This window comes from Hyperolius riggenbachi, chromosome 8 (genome assembly GCF_040937935.1).
Source record: "Hyperolius riggenbachi isolate aHypRig1 chromosome 8, aHypRig1.pri, whole genome shotgun sequence".
Lineage (NCBI taxonomy): Eukaryota > Metazoa > Chordata > Amphibia > Anura > Hyperoliidae > Hyperolius > Hyperolius riggenbachi.
In genome coordinates, this window is record NC_090653.1 from 99,471,746 (window position 1) to 99,489,167 (window position 17,422).

At 45.1% G+C, this 17,422-nt stretch overlaps 1 protein-coding gene across 1 annotated transcript in view; it reads left to right on the forward strand.

The window, feature by feature from the left end:
* Nucleotides 1–3,659: 3,659 nt before the first annotated feature.
* The window catches only part of WDR44 (WD repeat domain 44), a 142,546-nt gene continuing 128,783 nt past the window's right edge, over nucleotides 3,660–17,422 (forward strand). The window contains exon 1 of the mRNA XM_068250933.1: nucleotides 3,660–3,932. Within this exon, the coding sequence (XP_068107034.1) occupies nucleotides 3,865–3,932 (68 nt within the window). The 5' untranslated portion in view covers nucleotides 3,660–3,864. The remainder of the gene's footprint in view (nucleotides 3,933–17,422) is intronic.

A 17,422-nucleotide genomic window follows, 5' to 3' on the forward strand; every position in this document is an offset into this window, starting at 1 on the left:
CGCGACGTGAAGGCTACTGAAAGCCTGACCGCGCAGCCGCCACAACGCCCCCGAACGCGACGCCACGCAGACGTCCGTCTGAACCAGCCTTTATGCTGTTTGCTGAAAATTCCTGTTTCTGAGGCCAGTTTTCGGAATGTAGCACTGGTACTCGAAACAGTGAAATTTCAGAGTTTCATAATTTTACTCTTAACCTATTTCAGTTCCTGGACGTAGAAACTACGTCCAGGAACCATGCGCGCTACCGCGCGCTCCCGCGGCCGATCGCACGCGTGCATGCGCACTCCCGGCCGCGGATTCGGTAGCCACGGAATCAATGTATCAGGCTATGGTGCCCGATCATTGATTCCTCTCACCCGCAGAAAAAGCGATAGCTTCTCTCGGAAGCTTCGCTTTTTCTGGCTGTCACCTCCCCCATGCGTCGCTCTAAGCGTGTGTTACGCTTAGAGTGACGTCATGTAAACAAACTCATGGCCGCCATCTTGTGGCCAAAAAGTAATACTACAACTGAATGTAAAAAAAAATAGAAATTAACACACATTTACATTATAAATCTATTGTTTACCTCCCACCCTCCCAAAACTACCCAAGTAAAATGTTTACTATAAAAAAAAAAAACCATTACAATAAAAAAAAAAACATGTAAATATTTACCTAAGGGTCTAAACTTTTTAAATATCAATGTAAAGATGAAATATTTCTATATTTTTTTATTTTAAACTTGTTAATAGTGATAGATGCAAAATGGAAAAAATGCACCTTTATTTCCAAATAAAATATTGTCGCCATACATTGTGATAGGGACATAATTTTAACGGTGTAATACCCGGGACATATGGGCAAATACAATACGTGAGTTTTAATCATGGAGGCATGTATTATTTTAAAACTATAATGGCTGAAAACTGAGAAATAATGAATTTTTCCATTTGTTTCTTATTCTTCCTGTTAAAATGCATTTACAGTAAAGTGGCTCTTAGCAAAATGTACCCCCCAAAGAAAGCCTAATTGGTGGCGGAAAAAACAAGATATAGATCAGTTCATTGTGATAAGTAGTGATAAAGTTATAGGCTAATGAATGGGAGGTGAACATTTCTCATGTGAAAACGACGGAACCTGAATGGGTTAAAGAGAATCTGTAACAAAATGTTCAGCCTTTTTTCTCTTATCCTACAAGTTCCTATATCTATTCTAAAGTGCTCTGGCTTACTGCAGCCTTTTTAGTTGCTCCATTGCTGTAATAAATCAAATTTACTCTCCTTTGTCAGGCTTGTCGGCCCAAAGAGGAAGTGGCTGTATTGTTTACAGACAGGAGGTTACACTGATAGCCCTGCTCTGAGTCTCTTTGAGTCTTTCACACACTGAAAACTGTGAAAAGCAATGCTCACACATTCCCTGCACTCAGTAACTCAGTATCATCTACTGATAAAAGCTGATAATTGTGAGAAGCATAGCTCATAGACTATTGCAGAATGCAGACACGGACCTGCTATCAGTAATCACTATTAACCACCCTGGCGTTCTATTGAGATCGCCAGGGCGGCTGCGGGAGGGTTTTTTTTTTAATTAAAAAAAAACTATTTCATGCAGCCAACTGAAAGTTGGCTGCATGAAAGCCCACTAGAGGGCGCTCCGGAGGCGTTCTTCCGATCGCCTCCGGCAAGCATAAGTAACAAGGAAGGCTTCAATGAGCAGCCTTCCTTGTTTGGCTTTCCTCGTCGCCATGGTGACGAGCGGAGTGACGTCATGGACGTCAGCCGACGTCCTGACGTCAGCCGCCTCCGATCCAGCCCTTAGCGCTGGCCGGAACTATTTGTTCCGGCTGCGCAGGGCTCGGGCGGCTGGGGGGACCCTCTTTTGCCGCTGCTCGCGGCGGATCGCCGCAGAGCGGCGGCGATCAGGCAGCACACGCGGCTGGCAAAGTGCCGGCTGCGTGTGCTGCTTTCTATTTTATCAAAATCGGCCCAGCAGGGCCTGAGCGGCACCCTCTGGCGGTAATGGACGAGCTGAGCTCGTCCATACCGCTAAGGTGGTTAAAGATTGCAGCATTCTTTACAAGGTAAAACTTCTTCTAAACTATGAAATACACTCTAAAGGCTGAATTTATTGTTCCATAATATAACCTTTCATGGAAACTGTAATGCAGTTTACAGGAACATGCAATATTATGATGAACTTCCTGTTTGGCAGCCATATTTTTTGTTTACAAAAACAGTTTATAAAACTGCTTTTTTGGGTCAGGATTCTGGTGGGGAGCAACGAAAATTGACAGAGGGGGACAGAAAATGAAAACCTACAGACTAGTGTGTTTATTTATATGAGGTTTTTAGGTTACAGATTCTCTTTAACAGCCGCAATGCTGCATCATCGGAACTATTCCGATCCGAGAGTTTAACCCTAATCGCCATTTGGAAATCATTATTTCTTGCTTTATTAGCATCCCAGAACAGCAATACAAACTTTCCAAGGGTATCGCAGGAATTGAACAGAGGCACCAACAGGATAAAATATGCTAAAAACTTTAAAATTGCTGAGGAGGCAGTGGTGGACTTACCCCATCAAAGCAGACATGAAACTGTAAATTTTCAAAGCTTTAGATTTATCATTATACTCCAGAAAACAGTTGCAACGCGTTTCGCAGGTGTGGCCTGGCTTCATCAGGCAGTAGGGGGTGGAGCATACAGCAACAAATGTCTATGTCTCAGCCTAGCGCCTCTGAAAGGCACTAGGCTAACACATAGACACTTGTTGCTGTATCCCCTATTGCTCCATCCCCTATTGCTTGATGAAGCGAGGCCACACCTGCAAAACGTGTTGCAACTGTTTTCTGGAGTATATTAATAAATCTAAACTTTTGAAAATTAAGTTTCATTTCTGCTTTGAGGAGGTAAGTCCACCACTGCCTTCTGAGCAATTTTAAAGTTTTTAGCTTATTTTATCCTGTTGGCGCTTCTGTTCAATTCCTGCGATACCTGTGTCCACCCCTGGTGGAGGGGGTGATATAACTTCTTTCCGATCTACAGAGAGCGACTTCTTAATCCTGAGTGGGGACAGGTCTTAATCTCCCACCTGCATTTACAGTGGTTGCCTATAGTGTAATCCTGGTTTGTATCAATTTACTTACACTATCCATCAAATCCAATACATACTACTACACTATATTGGGCTCTCTGTGTTTATCTTTTTGTAACCTTTCTAAGGGAACCAGCTGTGACTCGCGCATGTACAGAGGCAGGAGTGGATAGATAGGTAGGTAGGTAGGTAGATAGATAGATCAAAGGGACAGCCTTCTTTATAGAAAGATAAATCAAGAGGGAAAGCCTTCTTGTGCCTCGGAAATAAGTAGACGAGTGGCATACAATTCCTTATCAATGGTCTGTGTGAACATGAACACCTGGTCGGTGACAGTGGCAGGAGCGCCGTACACACCCCCTTCTCTCCACCGTGTCAGCAGCTAGTACAGCTGTCACCTAGAGACCCCGCCCCTAACCCACTCCCTTCCTTAATTCCACGCCCTTCTGTCAGCTCTACAGTCTTCTTCCCACCTTCTGCTTGTCAGCCACGCCTCCTCCGGGTTGTTTGATGCTGATTCCTACGTGACTCACGCCCCGCCTCGTATCTTAGTCACGCCTCCACAAGAGCTGTCAGACACGCTGTTCTACCCTTTCTCTACCCCGCCCTTTTCTGTCAGCCTCACCCCTATGCCCGCTGTCAGGCTCCCGCTCCGCCTCTCTTCCTGTCCGTGTTTGTGGTAGTCTCGCGATATCCGCCCTGTGTTTGTGTGAGTGTATCTCGGCCTGTCAGCGGGAGGGAGCTCGGGGCATTCATGCTGGCCGGGCCTGGAGCTCCCGCAGCACAGCGGCCATGGCGTCTGACAGCGACACCGAGGAGTTCTTCGATGCCCCGGAGGATGTGGCTGCGTCCTGCTCAGTGTAAGTGTTCCTTCATCCTGCATGCATGTCCCCTGTGCATCACCTGCAGTTCCACTGCTGCTAACCTGGTGCCAGCTCTGCCCTTACAGCCCCAGTGTGCAGGTCACGTGCCCTACTGAGCAGCCTGCTGACCCCAGTGTGCAGGTCACGTGACCTCCTTAGCAGCCTGCTGACCCCAGTGTGCAGGTCATGTGACCTCCTGAGCAGCCTACTGACCCCAGTGTGCAGGTCGTGTGCCCTCCTGAGCAGCCTGCTGACCCCAGTGTGCAGGTCGTGTGCCCTCCTGAGCAGCCTGCTGACCCCAGTGTGCAGGTCGTGTGCCCTCCTGAGCAGCCTGCTGACCCCAGTGTGCAGGTCGTGTGCCCTCCTGAGCAGCCTGCTGACCCCAGTGTGCAGGTCGTGTGCCCTCCTGAGCAGCCTGCTGACCCCAGTGTGCAGGTCGTGTGCCCTCCTGAGCAGCCTGCTGACCCCAGTGTGCAGGTCGTGTGCCCTCCTGAGCAGCCTGCTGACCCCAGTGTGCAGGTCGTGTGCCCTCCTGAGCAGCCTGCTGACCCCAGTGTGCAGGTCGTGTGCCCTCCTGAGCAGCCTGCTGACCCCAGTGTGCCCTCCTGAGCAGCCTGCTGACCTCAGTGTGTACTTAATTTGCCCTCCTGAGCAGCCTGCTGACCTCAGTGTGTACTTAATTTGCCCTCCTGAGCAGCCTGCTGACCCTGGTGTGCAGGTCACGTGCCCTCCTGAGCAGCCTGCTGACCCTGGTGTGCAGGTCACGTGCCCTCCTGAGCAGCCTGCTGACTCCAGTGGGCAGGTCACGTGCCCTCCTGAGCAGCCTGCTGACCCAAGTGTGTAGTTCATTTGCCCTCCTGAGCGAGTACATTTGAAATCGGCGCCGGTAGACTTGGGCGCAGGATACAGCGGTATACGGCTGATCCTGTTTCTGCACAAGTCTGGGCCGATTTAATTACTATTCCCCCTCCAGGCCGCCATGGATAGTGGGGGAATGAAATAATTTGGCTTCCGGCGATTGCTGGAGGCCGAATTATTGTGTTTTTAAGCAACCTCGGCTCCGTCTTCTGACGGAGCCGACGTTACTCACTGAGTGCGGCAATAGGAATGATTCCTATTTTAGTCTATGGAGGCGCCGGCTGCGCTCAAATCTAGCAGCACTGAAAAGCACTGCTCCGTCCTGAGCAGCCTGCTGACCTCAGTGAGCAGGTCGTGTGCCATTCTGTACAGCCTGCTGCCCCCAGTGTGCAGGTTACGTGCCCTTCTGTACAGCCTGCTGATCTCATTGTGCAGGTCACGTGCCCTTCTGAGTAGCCTGCTGACCCCACTGTGCAGGGTACATGCCCTCCTGAGCAGCCAGCAGGCCATGTGTTCTCCTGAGCGTTGTGCTAACCTAAAAGTACAAGTGACCTCGTGAGCAGCATGTTGACCTCATTTTGCAGGTCACGTGTCCTCCTGAGTAGTCTGCTGACCATAGTGTGTAGTTCATTTGCCCTCCTGAGTAGCCTGCTGACTCCAGTGTGCAGGTCCTATTTCCTCCTTAGCAATCTGCTGGTCCCAGGTCATGGGTCGTCCTGAGCAGCCTGTTGACGCCAGTGTGCAGGTCAAGTGTCCTCCTGAGCAGGCTACTGACCGTGTACATCATACATGTCAAACTCTGGCCTGTATTGCCATCAAATTTTGGTCTGCAGGTGGTTTTCCCTGCTTTCATTATGTGTGGCCCGCTCTAGCCCACCAGAGAAGCTAGATTGGAGTTGAAGCCCTAAATCACCAGGGAAGCCATATGGGTAGAGAGGGGGAAGGCACTAGATACCAGGGAACTGTATAGGGGGCTGCCAGATACCAGGGAGATGTACTGGGGTAGGGGGGGGGGGGGGGGCAATATACTAGGGAACTGTTTAGAAGTGCGAGAGGAGGCCACTAAACACCAGGGAACTGTCTATGGGTAAGAGGAAGGACCACTAAACACCAGTGAACTGTATAGAGGGGGGAGGAAATACCATTTTACACCAGGGTTGATAAGGGTGAGATGTTAACTCGCGACTAGTTTCAATTTTGACCCAATTTGTATTTAAATTTGACACTCTTGGTGTACTGAATGCAAGAAAATGTGATCTATAGGTGACTGTGTACAGAGTGCAAGAAAGTTACAGAGTACCCAGCAAGCTCATGGTGAACCAGAACTCCTCCAACCTGAATTATTGAAAATACTTTCCGTTTTAAGAAAGCAAACTTTTTTGTTTTCCAGAATGCAAGAAAGTAATATTCATTCATCCTAACTGGGTGCTTAGCAGCAGAATGCTCCCTGGGCTGTAGTAAGAAAAGGCAGATATCTTCTTGAACTAGGGCAGTGATAGGCTAACTTGACTCTCCAGCTTTTAAAGAGACTCTGTAGCCTCCGAAAATGACACTTTTTTTTTTTTTTTTTTTTTTTTTTTTTTTTAGCCAGACTTGTTAAGCATCAATGTATTAGCTGAACTGCTGCTATCCTGTGGCAAGACAAGGGTTTAATCACCCCCAAAAGCCCGGGGCAAATTGCGGGATTCCTTCCTGTTGGAGGCAGAGCTTTCAGCTGCAGCTCTGCCTCCATTCACATCTTTCTCCCACGGATCTCCGCCTCCTCCTGCCCCTCTGTCTTACTTCACTGAGAGGGGCGGGGAGGAGGCGGAGATCCGCGGGAGATAGATGCGAATGGAGGCAGAGCTACACCTGAAAACTCTGCCTCCCCGGGCAGCAAAATCTACAACCAAGAAAGTCGTGGATTTTTGCCCTGGTGTTTGGGGGTGATTAGAGCCCGTTTTGCTGCGGGATAGCAGTGGTTCAGCTAATACATTAGTGCTTAACGAGACTTGCTAATAAAAAGGGTCATTTCCAGAGGCTTCAGAGTCTCTTTAAGGAACTACAAGTCCCACAATGCATTGCAGGAGTCTGACAGCCACAGTCATGATTCATAAATGCAAAAGCATCGTGAGACTTGTAGTTCCTTAAAGAGAACCCGAGGTGTGTTTAAAGAATGTTATCTGCATACAGAGGCTGGATCTGCCTATACAGCCCAGCCTCTGTTGCTATCCCAAACCTCACTAAGGTCCCCCTGCACTCTGTAATCCCTCATAAATCACAGCCGTGCTGTGAGGCTGTGTTTACATCTGTAGTGTCAGTCTCAGCTGCTCCCCCGCCTCCTGCATAGCTCCGGTCCCTGCCCCCGTCCCTTCCCTCCAATCAGCAGGGAGGGAAGGGATGCAGGCGGGGACCGGAGTTCTGCAGGAGGCGGGGAGAGCAGCAGACTGACACTATAGAGATAAACACAGCCAGCTCTGACAAGCTGTTTGTCAGCAGCGTGGCTGTGATTTATAAGGGATTTCAGAGTGCAGGGGGACCTTAGAAGGGTTTGGGATAGCAACAGAGGCTGGGCTGTATAGGCAGATCCAGCCTCTGTATGCAGATAATATTCTTCAAACCCACCTCGGGTTCTCTTTAATAGCTGGAGAGCCAAGTTTGCATATCACTGAACTAGGAGAATGCTGACATGTTGTTATACCTGTGACTCGCTACCGATGGGACAATTCAGGCTAGAAACTAAAGGAGTACTCTGAGTGCTAGTATGGTTTAGATGAACCAGTGAAAACGTCCATGGGGTGATGGGACTAATGTGATTCAGTGGAAAGCGCCCTCTGAAACTGCCAGGTTTCAGATAGGTTGATGTAATAATACGTTCATGCTATTCAGCCGTTAGAATGCTTAAAGGAGAACTGTAGTGAGGGGTATATGGAGGATGCCATATTGATTTCGTTTTAAGCAATACCAGTTGCCTGGCGACCCTGCTGAGCTATTTGTCTGCAGCAGTGTGCATCACACCAGAAACAAGCATGCAACTAATCTTGTCAGATCTGACAAAAATTTCAGAAACACCTGATCTGCTGCATGCTTGTTCAGGGTCTGTGGCTAATACTATTAGAGACAGAGGATCAGCAGAACAGCCTGGAAACTGGTATTGCCTAAAAGGAAATAAATATGGCAGCCTCCATAAACCTCTGACTACAGTTCTCCTTTAAAGCTGTAGACGTTGCTATGATTGGAGAACTGTTTCCTATGCACTTTCTCGCTGCCTCACCTCAACTATGCTAGCTCTGAACTCTGAGTCACTTTAGGGTTACAGAATCATTGGTGTCAAAGTTGTTGCTCATATCTGGGGACATGGAAACACTGTAAAGTAGGAGGCACTCCACAGGCACGAAGTTGCGTTCAAGTTTTATTGCATGTCGATATACACTACATGTTTCGGGCTCCGCCCTTCATCAAGTGTAACCTCCTACCACTTCCACCTTCTATTTATACTACTGGCCCCTCCCCATGGAAACACTGTTAGGCTCATAGAGGCTGCTGTGCATTGCCTGAGGGTGCATACATGCATCCAATTTTTTATTGCCCAATCAAACTTGGATTTGTGTATGCACCGTTAGTTCCTTACCTTCACTCTTTACTCCCTAAGAAGTGACTTATTAGAGGTAGTGTGATAGGGGGCCACTAAGGAGGCTTCTCCATGTACTGCAGGTAGGTAGTTGCAGGTGTTTGACTGATGCTGCTGAAACCAAAAGCTCAGCATGAGAAGCAACTAGAATCTTTCAGGTGAAATAAATTGGCAGCGCCCATAATACACTCACAAGTTTCCTGTAAGGTAGGCACTAGAAATGGTCAGTAAGATAAGAATAATTACAGCTTGCATTCAAATTGTATGTAGTTTGGTGTTAGTGATTCAGAATAGGGCAGGTACTGAATGTGGCCAATTGCCAAGCTGCATAGATGCATTACTTTTGTGGGTGCTAATGTACTTTAGGGGGCCCAGTAGGAATCCTTATAGCAAACAGTTCTCCAGTTACAGAACCCTGTGTAGCACTAAGTGTTTTGATTGGTCGAATAGAGTGGGCGTAGTTTACTACAATCTTTGTGAAACCCAGCGGTTCGAGAGGCTGCCAACCACCCAATCACGTTAGCAACATATCCCTATAAGGTTTAATGCTGGGTCCCCTAAAGTAGACTAGCGCCAATTTGTGCGCATGTGTGCAATACAGAGATAGTAAGATAGCAGTACAGTTTATTTCCAATAACATTTCTGATCAGAATCCAGTCCTGCAATGTGGAGGTTTGAATGCTACTTCCAGGTGTTCAGTTATTAATTGCATTACCTGGAAGTTATCTATCATTGTAATGCCTGGTACACACCATGCAATTTCCTGTCAGATAGGTCGCATCAATTATCTCCTGATTTGTTATAGTTTTTCGGATAGATTTTCCGATCACTTCTATCAAAAAATGATTGGAAATCATATCAGACCTGTCAGAAATAATTGATTTGACCTATCTATCTGAGAGGAAATTGCATGATGTGTACTAGGCATAAAGTTAGTTTAAGACTGCAGTTGTATTTTTAACCCTCCCATTTGTGCAGCTCCCTAAGGGCTCTTTCACATTAGGGCAGATTTTCTGCGTTTCAACGCAAAGGATAAAGTTTGCGTTACCCAAGGTGAAATGAAAGTCCATAGACTTTCATTTTAGCTTTCACATATAACGCAGCCTTTTTGTGCGTTGCGTTCCACTGCACCCAGGCGCAGTTTTTTGGCCAACGCTAGCTTTATGCGTTACAATGTTAGTCAATGTAAAACGCACACTATGCGCGTTTTTAATCCGTTAACGCAGGCAATCAGTCCCAGAATGCAACAGAGGAACAATGTAGAAAGTTGACAATGACCTGCGTTTTTCTATGTGCAGTAACGCATTGAAAACGGATTAAAAACGCACACTCACTGCAGTGCAACGCATATCAAAACGCAGTAAAAGGCATACAACAAAACGTATGCTTTGAGCGTTCTCCAACGCAAGCTCTGATGTGAAAGAGCCCTAATTGGGTAACGTGGTTCTATTACCATTGTGTTCTGTTAATGTCCAGTTTTGTGCATGTGATGTTGACCACCCCAAATTGTGCTGTCTGTGTTTTGATTGTCCCATGCAGGTGCCCCACCCTACTGAGGGCAGATGCCCATGGAATATTCCTCAGTTTTTTCCTTCTTTGTTAGTCATCATAAGTTCCTTCAGCTTTGTTCTTAAAGGACACCCGAGGCGAAAATAAACTAATGAAATAAACAATTGTATCTATCTTCCTTCTCCTAAAAATGACTTTTTAAGACATTCCACAGTTGTATTTTATGTTTAAATCTGCTTTTTTAGTTTTAACTGTTGTTTTTGCTCAATGGCACATTAATTGAAGTATGCCAGAGCTAAAATCTATGAACTATTGACCTTTTTTTATCTCTTTCCTGATCTCAGAAGCCATTTTCTGCCAGGAAAGTGTTTTATGCTGGAAATGCACTATGCATTTTTGCAGCTCGATTTCTGATAGAAGTGAAAAAGATAAGAAAAACGAGCAGAAGATATGAAAATCGAATGGTGAATCGAGCGGCAGAAAAACATTGTGTATTTCCAGCATTATAGTTGGAATTCTTATCAGTGAGGGTCACACTGTAGTCACTTCCTGTCTGAGTCAGGACTGAGTCAGCCACTTACATACCTGATATTTAACTCTTTCAGGCAGAGAAAGGAAAAAAGGAACACAGCATAGTTATTTGTGTGCTAGGCACTGTACATACCTATGTCTTTCTCATCATGTCACGTCATTGCGGGTAACCTTTAACACACTGTCATATTCCTTTCAGTGTTGGATATAACCCCTACACTTTCCAGGATATACTTTAAAGTATGTGTCCTTCATGCTTTCATTTGTGTTTGTATCTATCTATCTATATTACCTAATTTCCCCCCTTGTACACTCACCTAAAGGATTATTAGGAACAACATACTAATACTGTGTTTGACCCCTTTCGCCTTCAGAACTGCCTTAGTTCTACGTGGCATTGATTCAACAAGGTGCTGAAAGAATTCTTTAGAAATGTTTGCCTATATTGATAGGATAGCATCTTGTAGTTGATAGAGATTTGTGGAATGTACATCCAGGGCAAAAATCTCCCATTCCATCACATAGCAAAGATGCTCTATTGGGTTGAGATCTGGTGACTCTGGGGGTCATTTTAGTATAGTGAACTCATTGTCCTGTTCAAGAAACCAATTTGAAATGATTCGAGCTTTGTGACATGCTGCATTATCCTGCTGGAAGTAGCAATTAGAGGATGGGTACATTGTGGTCATGAAGGGATGGACATAGTCAGAAACAATGCTCAGGTAGCTCGTGGCATTTAAACGATGCCCAATTGGCACTAAGGGGCCTAAAGTGTGCCAAGAAAACATCCCCCACACCATTACACCACCAGCCTGCACAGTGGTAACAAGGCATGATGTATCCATGTTCTCATTCTGTTTTACGCCAAATTCTGACTCTGTTGAGACTCATCAGACTAGGCAACATTTTTACAGTCTTCAACTGTCCAATTTTGGTGAGCTTGTGCAAATTGTAGCCTCTTTTTCCTATTTGTAGTGGAAATGAGTGGCACCCGGTGGGGTCTCCTGCTGTTGTAGCCCATCCGCCTCAAGGTTGTGCATGTTGTGGCTTCACAAATGCTTTGCTGCATACCTCAGTTGTAACGAGTGGTTATTTCAGTCAACGTTGCTCATTCTTTGTAATGGTTGTGCCTGAAAATCCCAGTAAGGCCCAGTGCACACCAAAAACCTCTAGCAGATCTGCAAAACGCTAGAGGTTTTTGAAGCAGATTTCAGAGCGATTCTAGGCATGTTTAGAGATGTTTTCTAAACATGCCTAGCAGTTTTTGGAGCATTTTTGTGTAGCAGATTACAAATCTTGTTACAGTAAAAGCTGTTACTGAACAGCTTCTGTAACAAAAACGCCTGGAAAACCGCTCTGATCTAGCATTTTTCAGAGCTGCTTTCCACTTTCCTATACTTTAACATTGAGGCAGAAATGCCTCAAAAATCTAAAAAAAATGCTTCAGCCCCCGAGTTTGCGTTTGTGGAAAAAACGACCCACTCTGGTGTGCACCATCCCATTCACTTTCTTTAGCCAAGCGGTTTCCCTCTTGCAAGCGTTTTAAAAAACGCTTCAGAACCGCTCTGGTGTGCACCAGCCCTAACTGAGCAGATTGTGAAATACTCAAACCGGCTCCTCTGGCACCAACAACCATGCCACGCTCAAAATTGCTTAAAGGATACCAGAAGTGACATGTGACATGATGAGATAGACATGTGTATGTACAGTGCCTAGCACACAAATATCTATGCTGTGTTCCTTTTTTTTTTTTTTTCTCCGCCCGAAAGAGTTAAATATCAGGTATGTAAGTGGCTGACTCAGTCCTGACTCAGTCAGGAAGTGACTACAGTGTGACCCTCACTGATAAGAAATTCCCCTTTTTATCTTTATTGCTCTCAGAAGCCATTTTCTGCTAGGAAAGTGTATTATAGTTGGAATTTCTTATCTCTTGGTTGATCTGCCCATACATCGTCTGATGTATGGGCACCTTAAAGTGAACCTCCAGACTAAATCTACTCAGCAGAATTGAAAAGGCTTGGTGTTTCTTTAACAGTTTCACAGCATCAGAACTTTTTTTCTTACCAAAGCATCATTTTTAGCAGTATTTTTAGCTAAGCTCCACCCATCAAAAAAACTGCCCGGGCTTTTTTTCTCTGATGCTGTGCAAAGCGTGATGGGATTTCCTATGTTGTTGTTCATGTTGCCTAGCAACTGGGAGGGGTGATCAGCACGCAGGGCAGTTGGAACTGTGTCTCATTCTCTCTGTCACCTCCTTTCAACCAAAAATATGCCTGCCCTCATGAAATCAAACATTTGCCTGTTCTTTTAAAACAGGGTGGGTAAGAGATTATATTGCCTATTTTAATTAACATAACTAATGTAATTTATTGACAGTGTTTGTTTAAGCTGAAGTTTCTCTTTAAGTAAGGACAAGCACTAGTGTGGGTGGGTGCATGCACTTTGTTTACTCTTTTTGGAATGATCTGGAAAATTTGAATTTCAGTAAGATATGGGGTATCACTCGCTTTGCAGTGCATTCAGTTAATGCAGATTGTTCTGTTTTGCTATTTTTCTTGTTTTGTTGACCTTGTGTATGAATAGTAAAGACCAAAAAGGTGTTGTAAAAGTAGCTTTGTTTCTTACACATTCCCCGGCCATGTTTAACTTCCTGCAAACACATAGCCTTTTGTGTCAGTTTTTCTCTTGAGTTCTTGCCAATGAAAACATGTACTACATCCTTTCCTTCAGCTAGGTGTACACGGTTGATAAAGACTTTAGGTGAGCTGATAGATCCCACTGTGATTGGGAAACTACTTACCGAGCGTTAGCCGGAGCTTTTGATACAGAGCAGCGTTATGCAGATTTAAAGGTCCGTTAACACGATTGCCCAATACGCTGTGTTTCCCCACATCTGAGTCACATGGGGAAACGCTATCTATTCTATTAATGGCATACCAAATGAATCGCATGCCAGTGCGATTCTAGATGGCATGCTGCATTTTACCACTGCATGCATCCGATTCCCTGCAGCTCTGCATGCACGCCTATAGCGATTGGGTTGCGGCTTCGCAGCAGCAGGGGTGTCGCATTCAATTTGGAAACGGCGGTGACACCTGAGTGACACCTGAGTTGAAATAAGCTTTTAGTTCCTCACCTTGTACAGAGACTTTTCAACATATCTGATCACACTTTTGATGGATCAACTATGCAAAATAAACAGTAAGGGCCTGTGGCCACTACACGCAGATTGGGTGCAGAACTGATGCAGAAAAACTGACTCCAATTAATGCCTATGGGCCTGTTTCACTAAACGCAATTTTTCTGATGCAGATTTTCCTGTAGGCATTAATTGGAGTCAGTTTTTCTGCATCCAATCTGTGTGTAGTGGAAACAGGCCCTAAATTGATCAGATTTATAGGATGAAATAGATTTCCAGCAGATTGTATCAAAGTGATGTAATTGCCCAATAGAATTTGATATGTGAATGCCAATCTTTAAGTTGCATACACACGCACAATTAATGTCGTCTGCAGTGATTGTCTCAGGCTAGTGACAAGCTGTAATAAATCGATAAGGATGTTGCGCTACTCCACACAGTTCCCCCCCCCTCCCCACACAAGTTTTAATATCCAACCCGTTTTTCACCGGTTCGCAGACACCTTTCAGTCACCTGTAACGATCTTTTTAAAGGTGTATGTGCTCAAACGGCTCACTTGAATGAACAGAGTTCCACAACAGTCATAGATTCCACTGTAACTTCAATGATGCTCATCAGGGAAAAAAGTAAAGGGAGAAAAATAGAGAAAAAAACACCCATAATAGTGTAGTATGCTTCAAATCCTATGCACCTCCACCTTCATATATAGTGGAATTTACATGTAGCACCCAATGATCAGTTATATTATGCGCTCACCAGATCGTAATGCTGCTCAGTCACAAACGGCTTGAAAGCGTAAATCATGAAGCCACCATCAATCTTCGCAGGATCTTTCCATCTTCTGCCACAGGTATAGGCAATACTCCTCAAAAAATAAAACACGATAATAGTCCGGTATCCTCCAAACCAGTTGGACCTCCACCTCACCGTGAATCCCCCACTCTATGAATTCAGCACCCGGCGGTGATTTTTCCCTTTTAAACTGACAATCCTATTAACTGTGAAGACAGCTTGTACTGTATACAGTCACCCCCATGCCACAATAGATTGCACTCACCAAATAGTATGGCTGCTCAATTATAAACCGCAATCTCGCATGTAGTCAAGTCAGGGCAAATCCACCTGTTCACTCCACAGCATAAGTACATCCCCCTTTAAAACTAAACAATCCATATTGTTCAGAATATCTAAAAATGGTCGATCGAGCAGGATGAGCATTTTCAGACAACTGACAAATCACTTCGGCTATGGGCATATCGCTTCTCATCACACTACCATACAGTAGATCGCTGCACTGAGATGCCCACTGAACAGTCGAATTCATCCTTTGATTGGTATGTTCTGTATCTGCCAAAATACTACCCAAAACAAGAGGAAAAAAAAAAGAAAGTGAATTGCTAATCTCAATCACTATACAAATCTCTAGCATTAAATTGAAAATCCTTTTAAAATCTCCAAAAATCGCTCAGGAAATTGCTGCTAATATCTCTACAAAAAGTGCATAGTGATTGTTTTTTGCGAATTTTATTTATTTTTGTTTTTTAAGTGGGCCCAGCCCTTAGTGCTTGCTGGCTTCAGGGTTAGGTTTGTTGTTTCTGCAGTCCTGTTCCACCTTTTTTACTTACTCATAAGCCTAATTTCCCAAATCTCAGATGTACATCAGTGAGAGGGCATTACATCAGGTCATTAGTATATATGCTGACAGGTATTCCTGGCATTTAGTTTATTGAGCGTGTAATTAGGTTATATATGCATTTAAATTCGTAGCTGTGACATAAAGCTGGCCCTGTTAGTAGCTATACTTCATGTAACCCAAACGTGAGTTACTAACAAAGTCTCATCATTACAGCTCCATGCATTGTAGCCATGAATATATTTCAGAAGAAGAGCGTGCATCCAATGCAAAAAAAACAATTTATTCCACTGTTAAAATACAATAGACTACAGTATCGTTGTGCTGGAGCGGAGTACAAGTCAGTAGGGGGATTGGTCTGCAGCTGTTTCACGCCAATAGTGTGTGGCGCATCATCAGGACACCTGAACAAATGCACATCTCCCCCTTATATACATACATCATCAATTGACAATCAAGATAATTACCCTTTGATTATAATTTATTCTGCAGGCGACTGTCCTCCAATTAGAATCCCCCGCCGTACTCTGCGAGCCAACAGCAGACATGAGGGCGTCCCCATCCTTCCAGCAAAAAGCGGCAAAGCCACTCACTTCCGCGTCGTGGAGCGCACGCCAGGCATGTCTAGCCAAGTGTCGCATGTCTCTGAAAACCTGCGTCACTTCCTGTCCATACCGGAAGTGGCGACTATACTTGTGTGAAACGCAATCTAGGTGGTTTCCTAATAGGAAGAAGAGGAATCCCATTATACAGCCGAATGAGTCACTGTCTGCTGTTTAGCAGGAAGTGACCTCACTGCTTATGTCTGTAAGGGCCATTTTACACTTAATCAGTTGGTATGCGTTAGTTTGCGTTAATATGCATTAGTGTGCGGTTTTTCCATAGCAGTGCATTGGGAAGAAGATTTCAGTTAAAACGCGTTAAGTGTAAGGCCTCGTTCACATCATTTAGCGCAGATGGTTGTGCGATCAGAACGCAACGCGTCCAATCGCACGCCATCTGCGCTACTATGCGCTGCGCCGCAGATCCCATTCATTACAATGAATGGGATCTGCGCTGCGATTCCCAAAAATGCGTGCAGCACGCGATAGCGCAATCGCGTTAGGGCAGCACATATGATGGGAACGGTAGAAGGGCTGTCTAGGCCCTTCTACTGTTCTTGTTTGTCGCACACTATGCACGCTGCCAAAATGCGCACGGCAGCGTGTATAGTCTGAACGAGGCCTAAAAGAGGCCATGGGAAACATGGGCATTACTTTGAAAATCAGTTTTCTTTCCGTTTTTAACTAAGAGCAACTGATTAAGTGTAAAAGGGCCCTAAGGCTCACCAGTGCACTACCAGGGTAATTGTGTGAGAGACAAAGATCCAAAGGGCAGTGGCCATGTTAAAGCAGCCACATAGATGCACCATTACAAGGCCATTTAGTATGACAGCTGTACTTCGGGGGAAAGGGGAAAGTACTAAAAGTACATAAATAATTTTACATTTCATAATCCTATGCTCCAGAGGACGTTGTCCACTACTGTATATCATTTAGGCACTGTTCTACTGGCTGCCAAAAACATACACTCACCACCCAGGACACAGTTCCAATCTCCAATCGACAGGGACAGTCATCTGCACCTATGACAAATCAAGCCAAATGTCACTAATATTGAAGAAGGATGGGAAAATGCATTAAAAACATATCAAGGGGAAAAGGTTAACATTAAAACTACTTAACATGCAGTCTATAATCTATAAAAATACTGATAGATTGTTCTTTTCATTAAGGCCCAAAGGTCCAGTTGCATGAAAGAATTAGATCCAATAGGATTCTCTATGTAGCAGTTTTTTTATGCCAGTCCCCTCCTCGTTTGTCCCGAAACACTAGTTCTAACTCAAAAAAGCGTAGAAGGGTGACATAGCCATGGTGTACGGAAGCTTGATTACTCAGGGGTTCCCTTCACCATTATGGACAGATCTGCAGTGGTCTTGCTAACGGTCTTTTAAAGCTCTAGTGGTCTCACCCACGTAAATTCTGTCACACGGACAGGTGAGAGCATAGACCAGACCCTTAGATTGACAGTTAATTAACTGTTTAAACCTGCAGGTTTTTCCAAATCTGGTGAAGGAGCTGCCCCTAGCAATAAAGTTCCAACACGAGCATCGACCACAACAGTAATTCCCCACCGGGCGATTGCCACCCAACCAGGATCGGGACTGG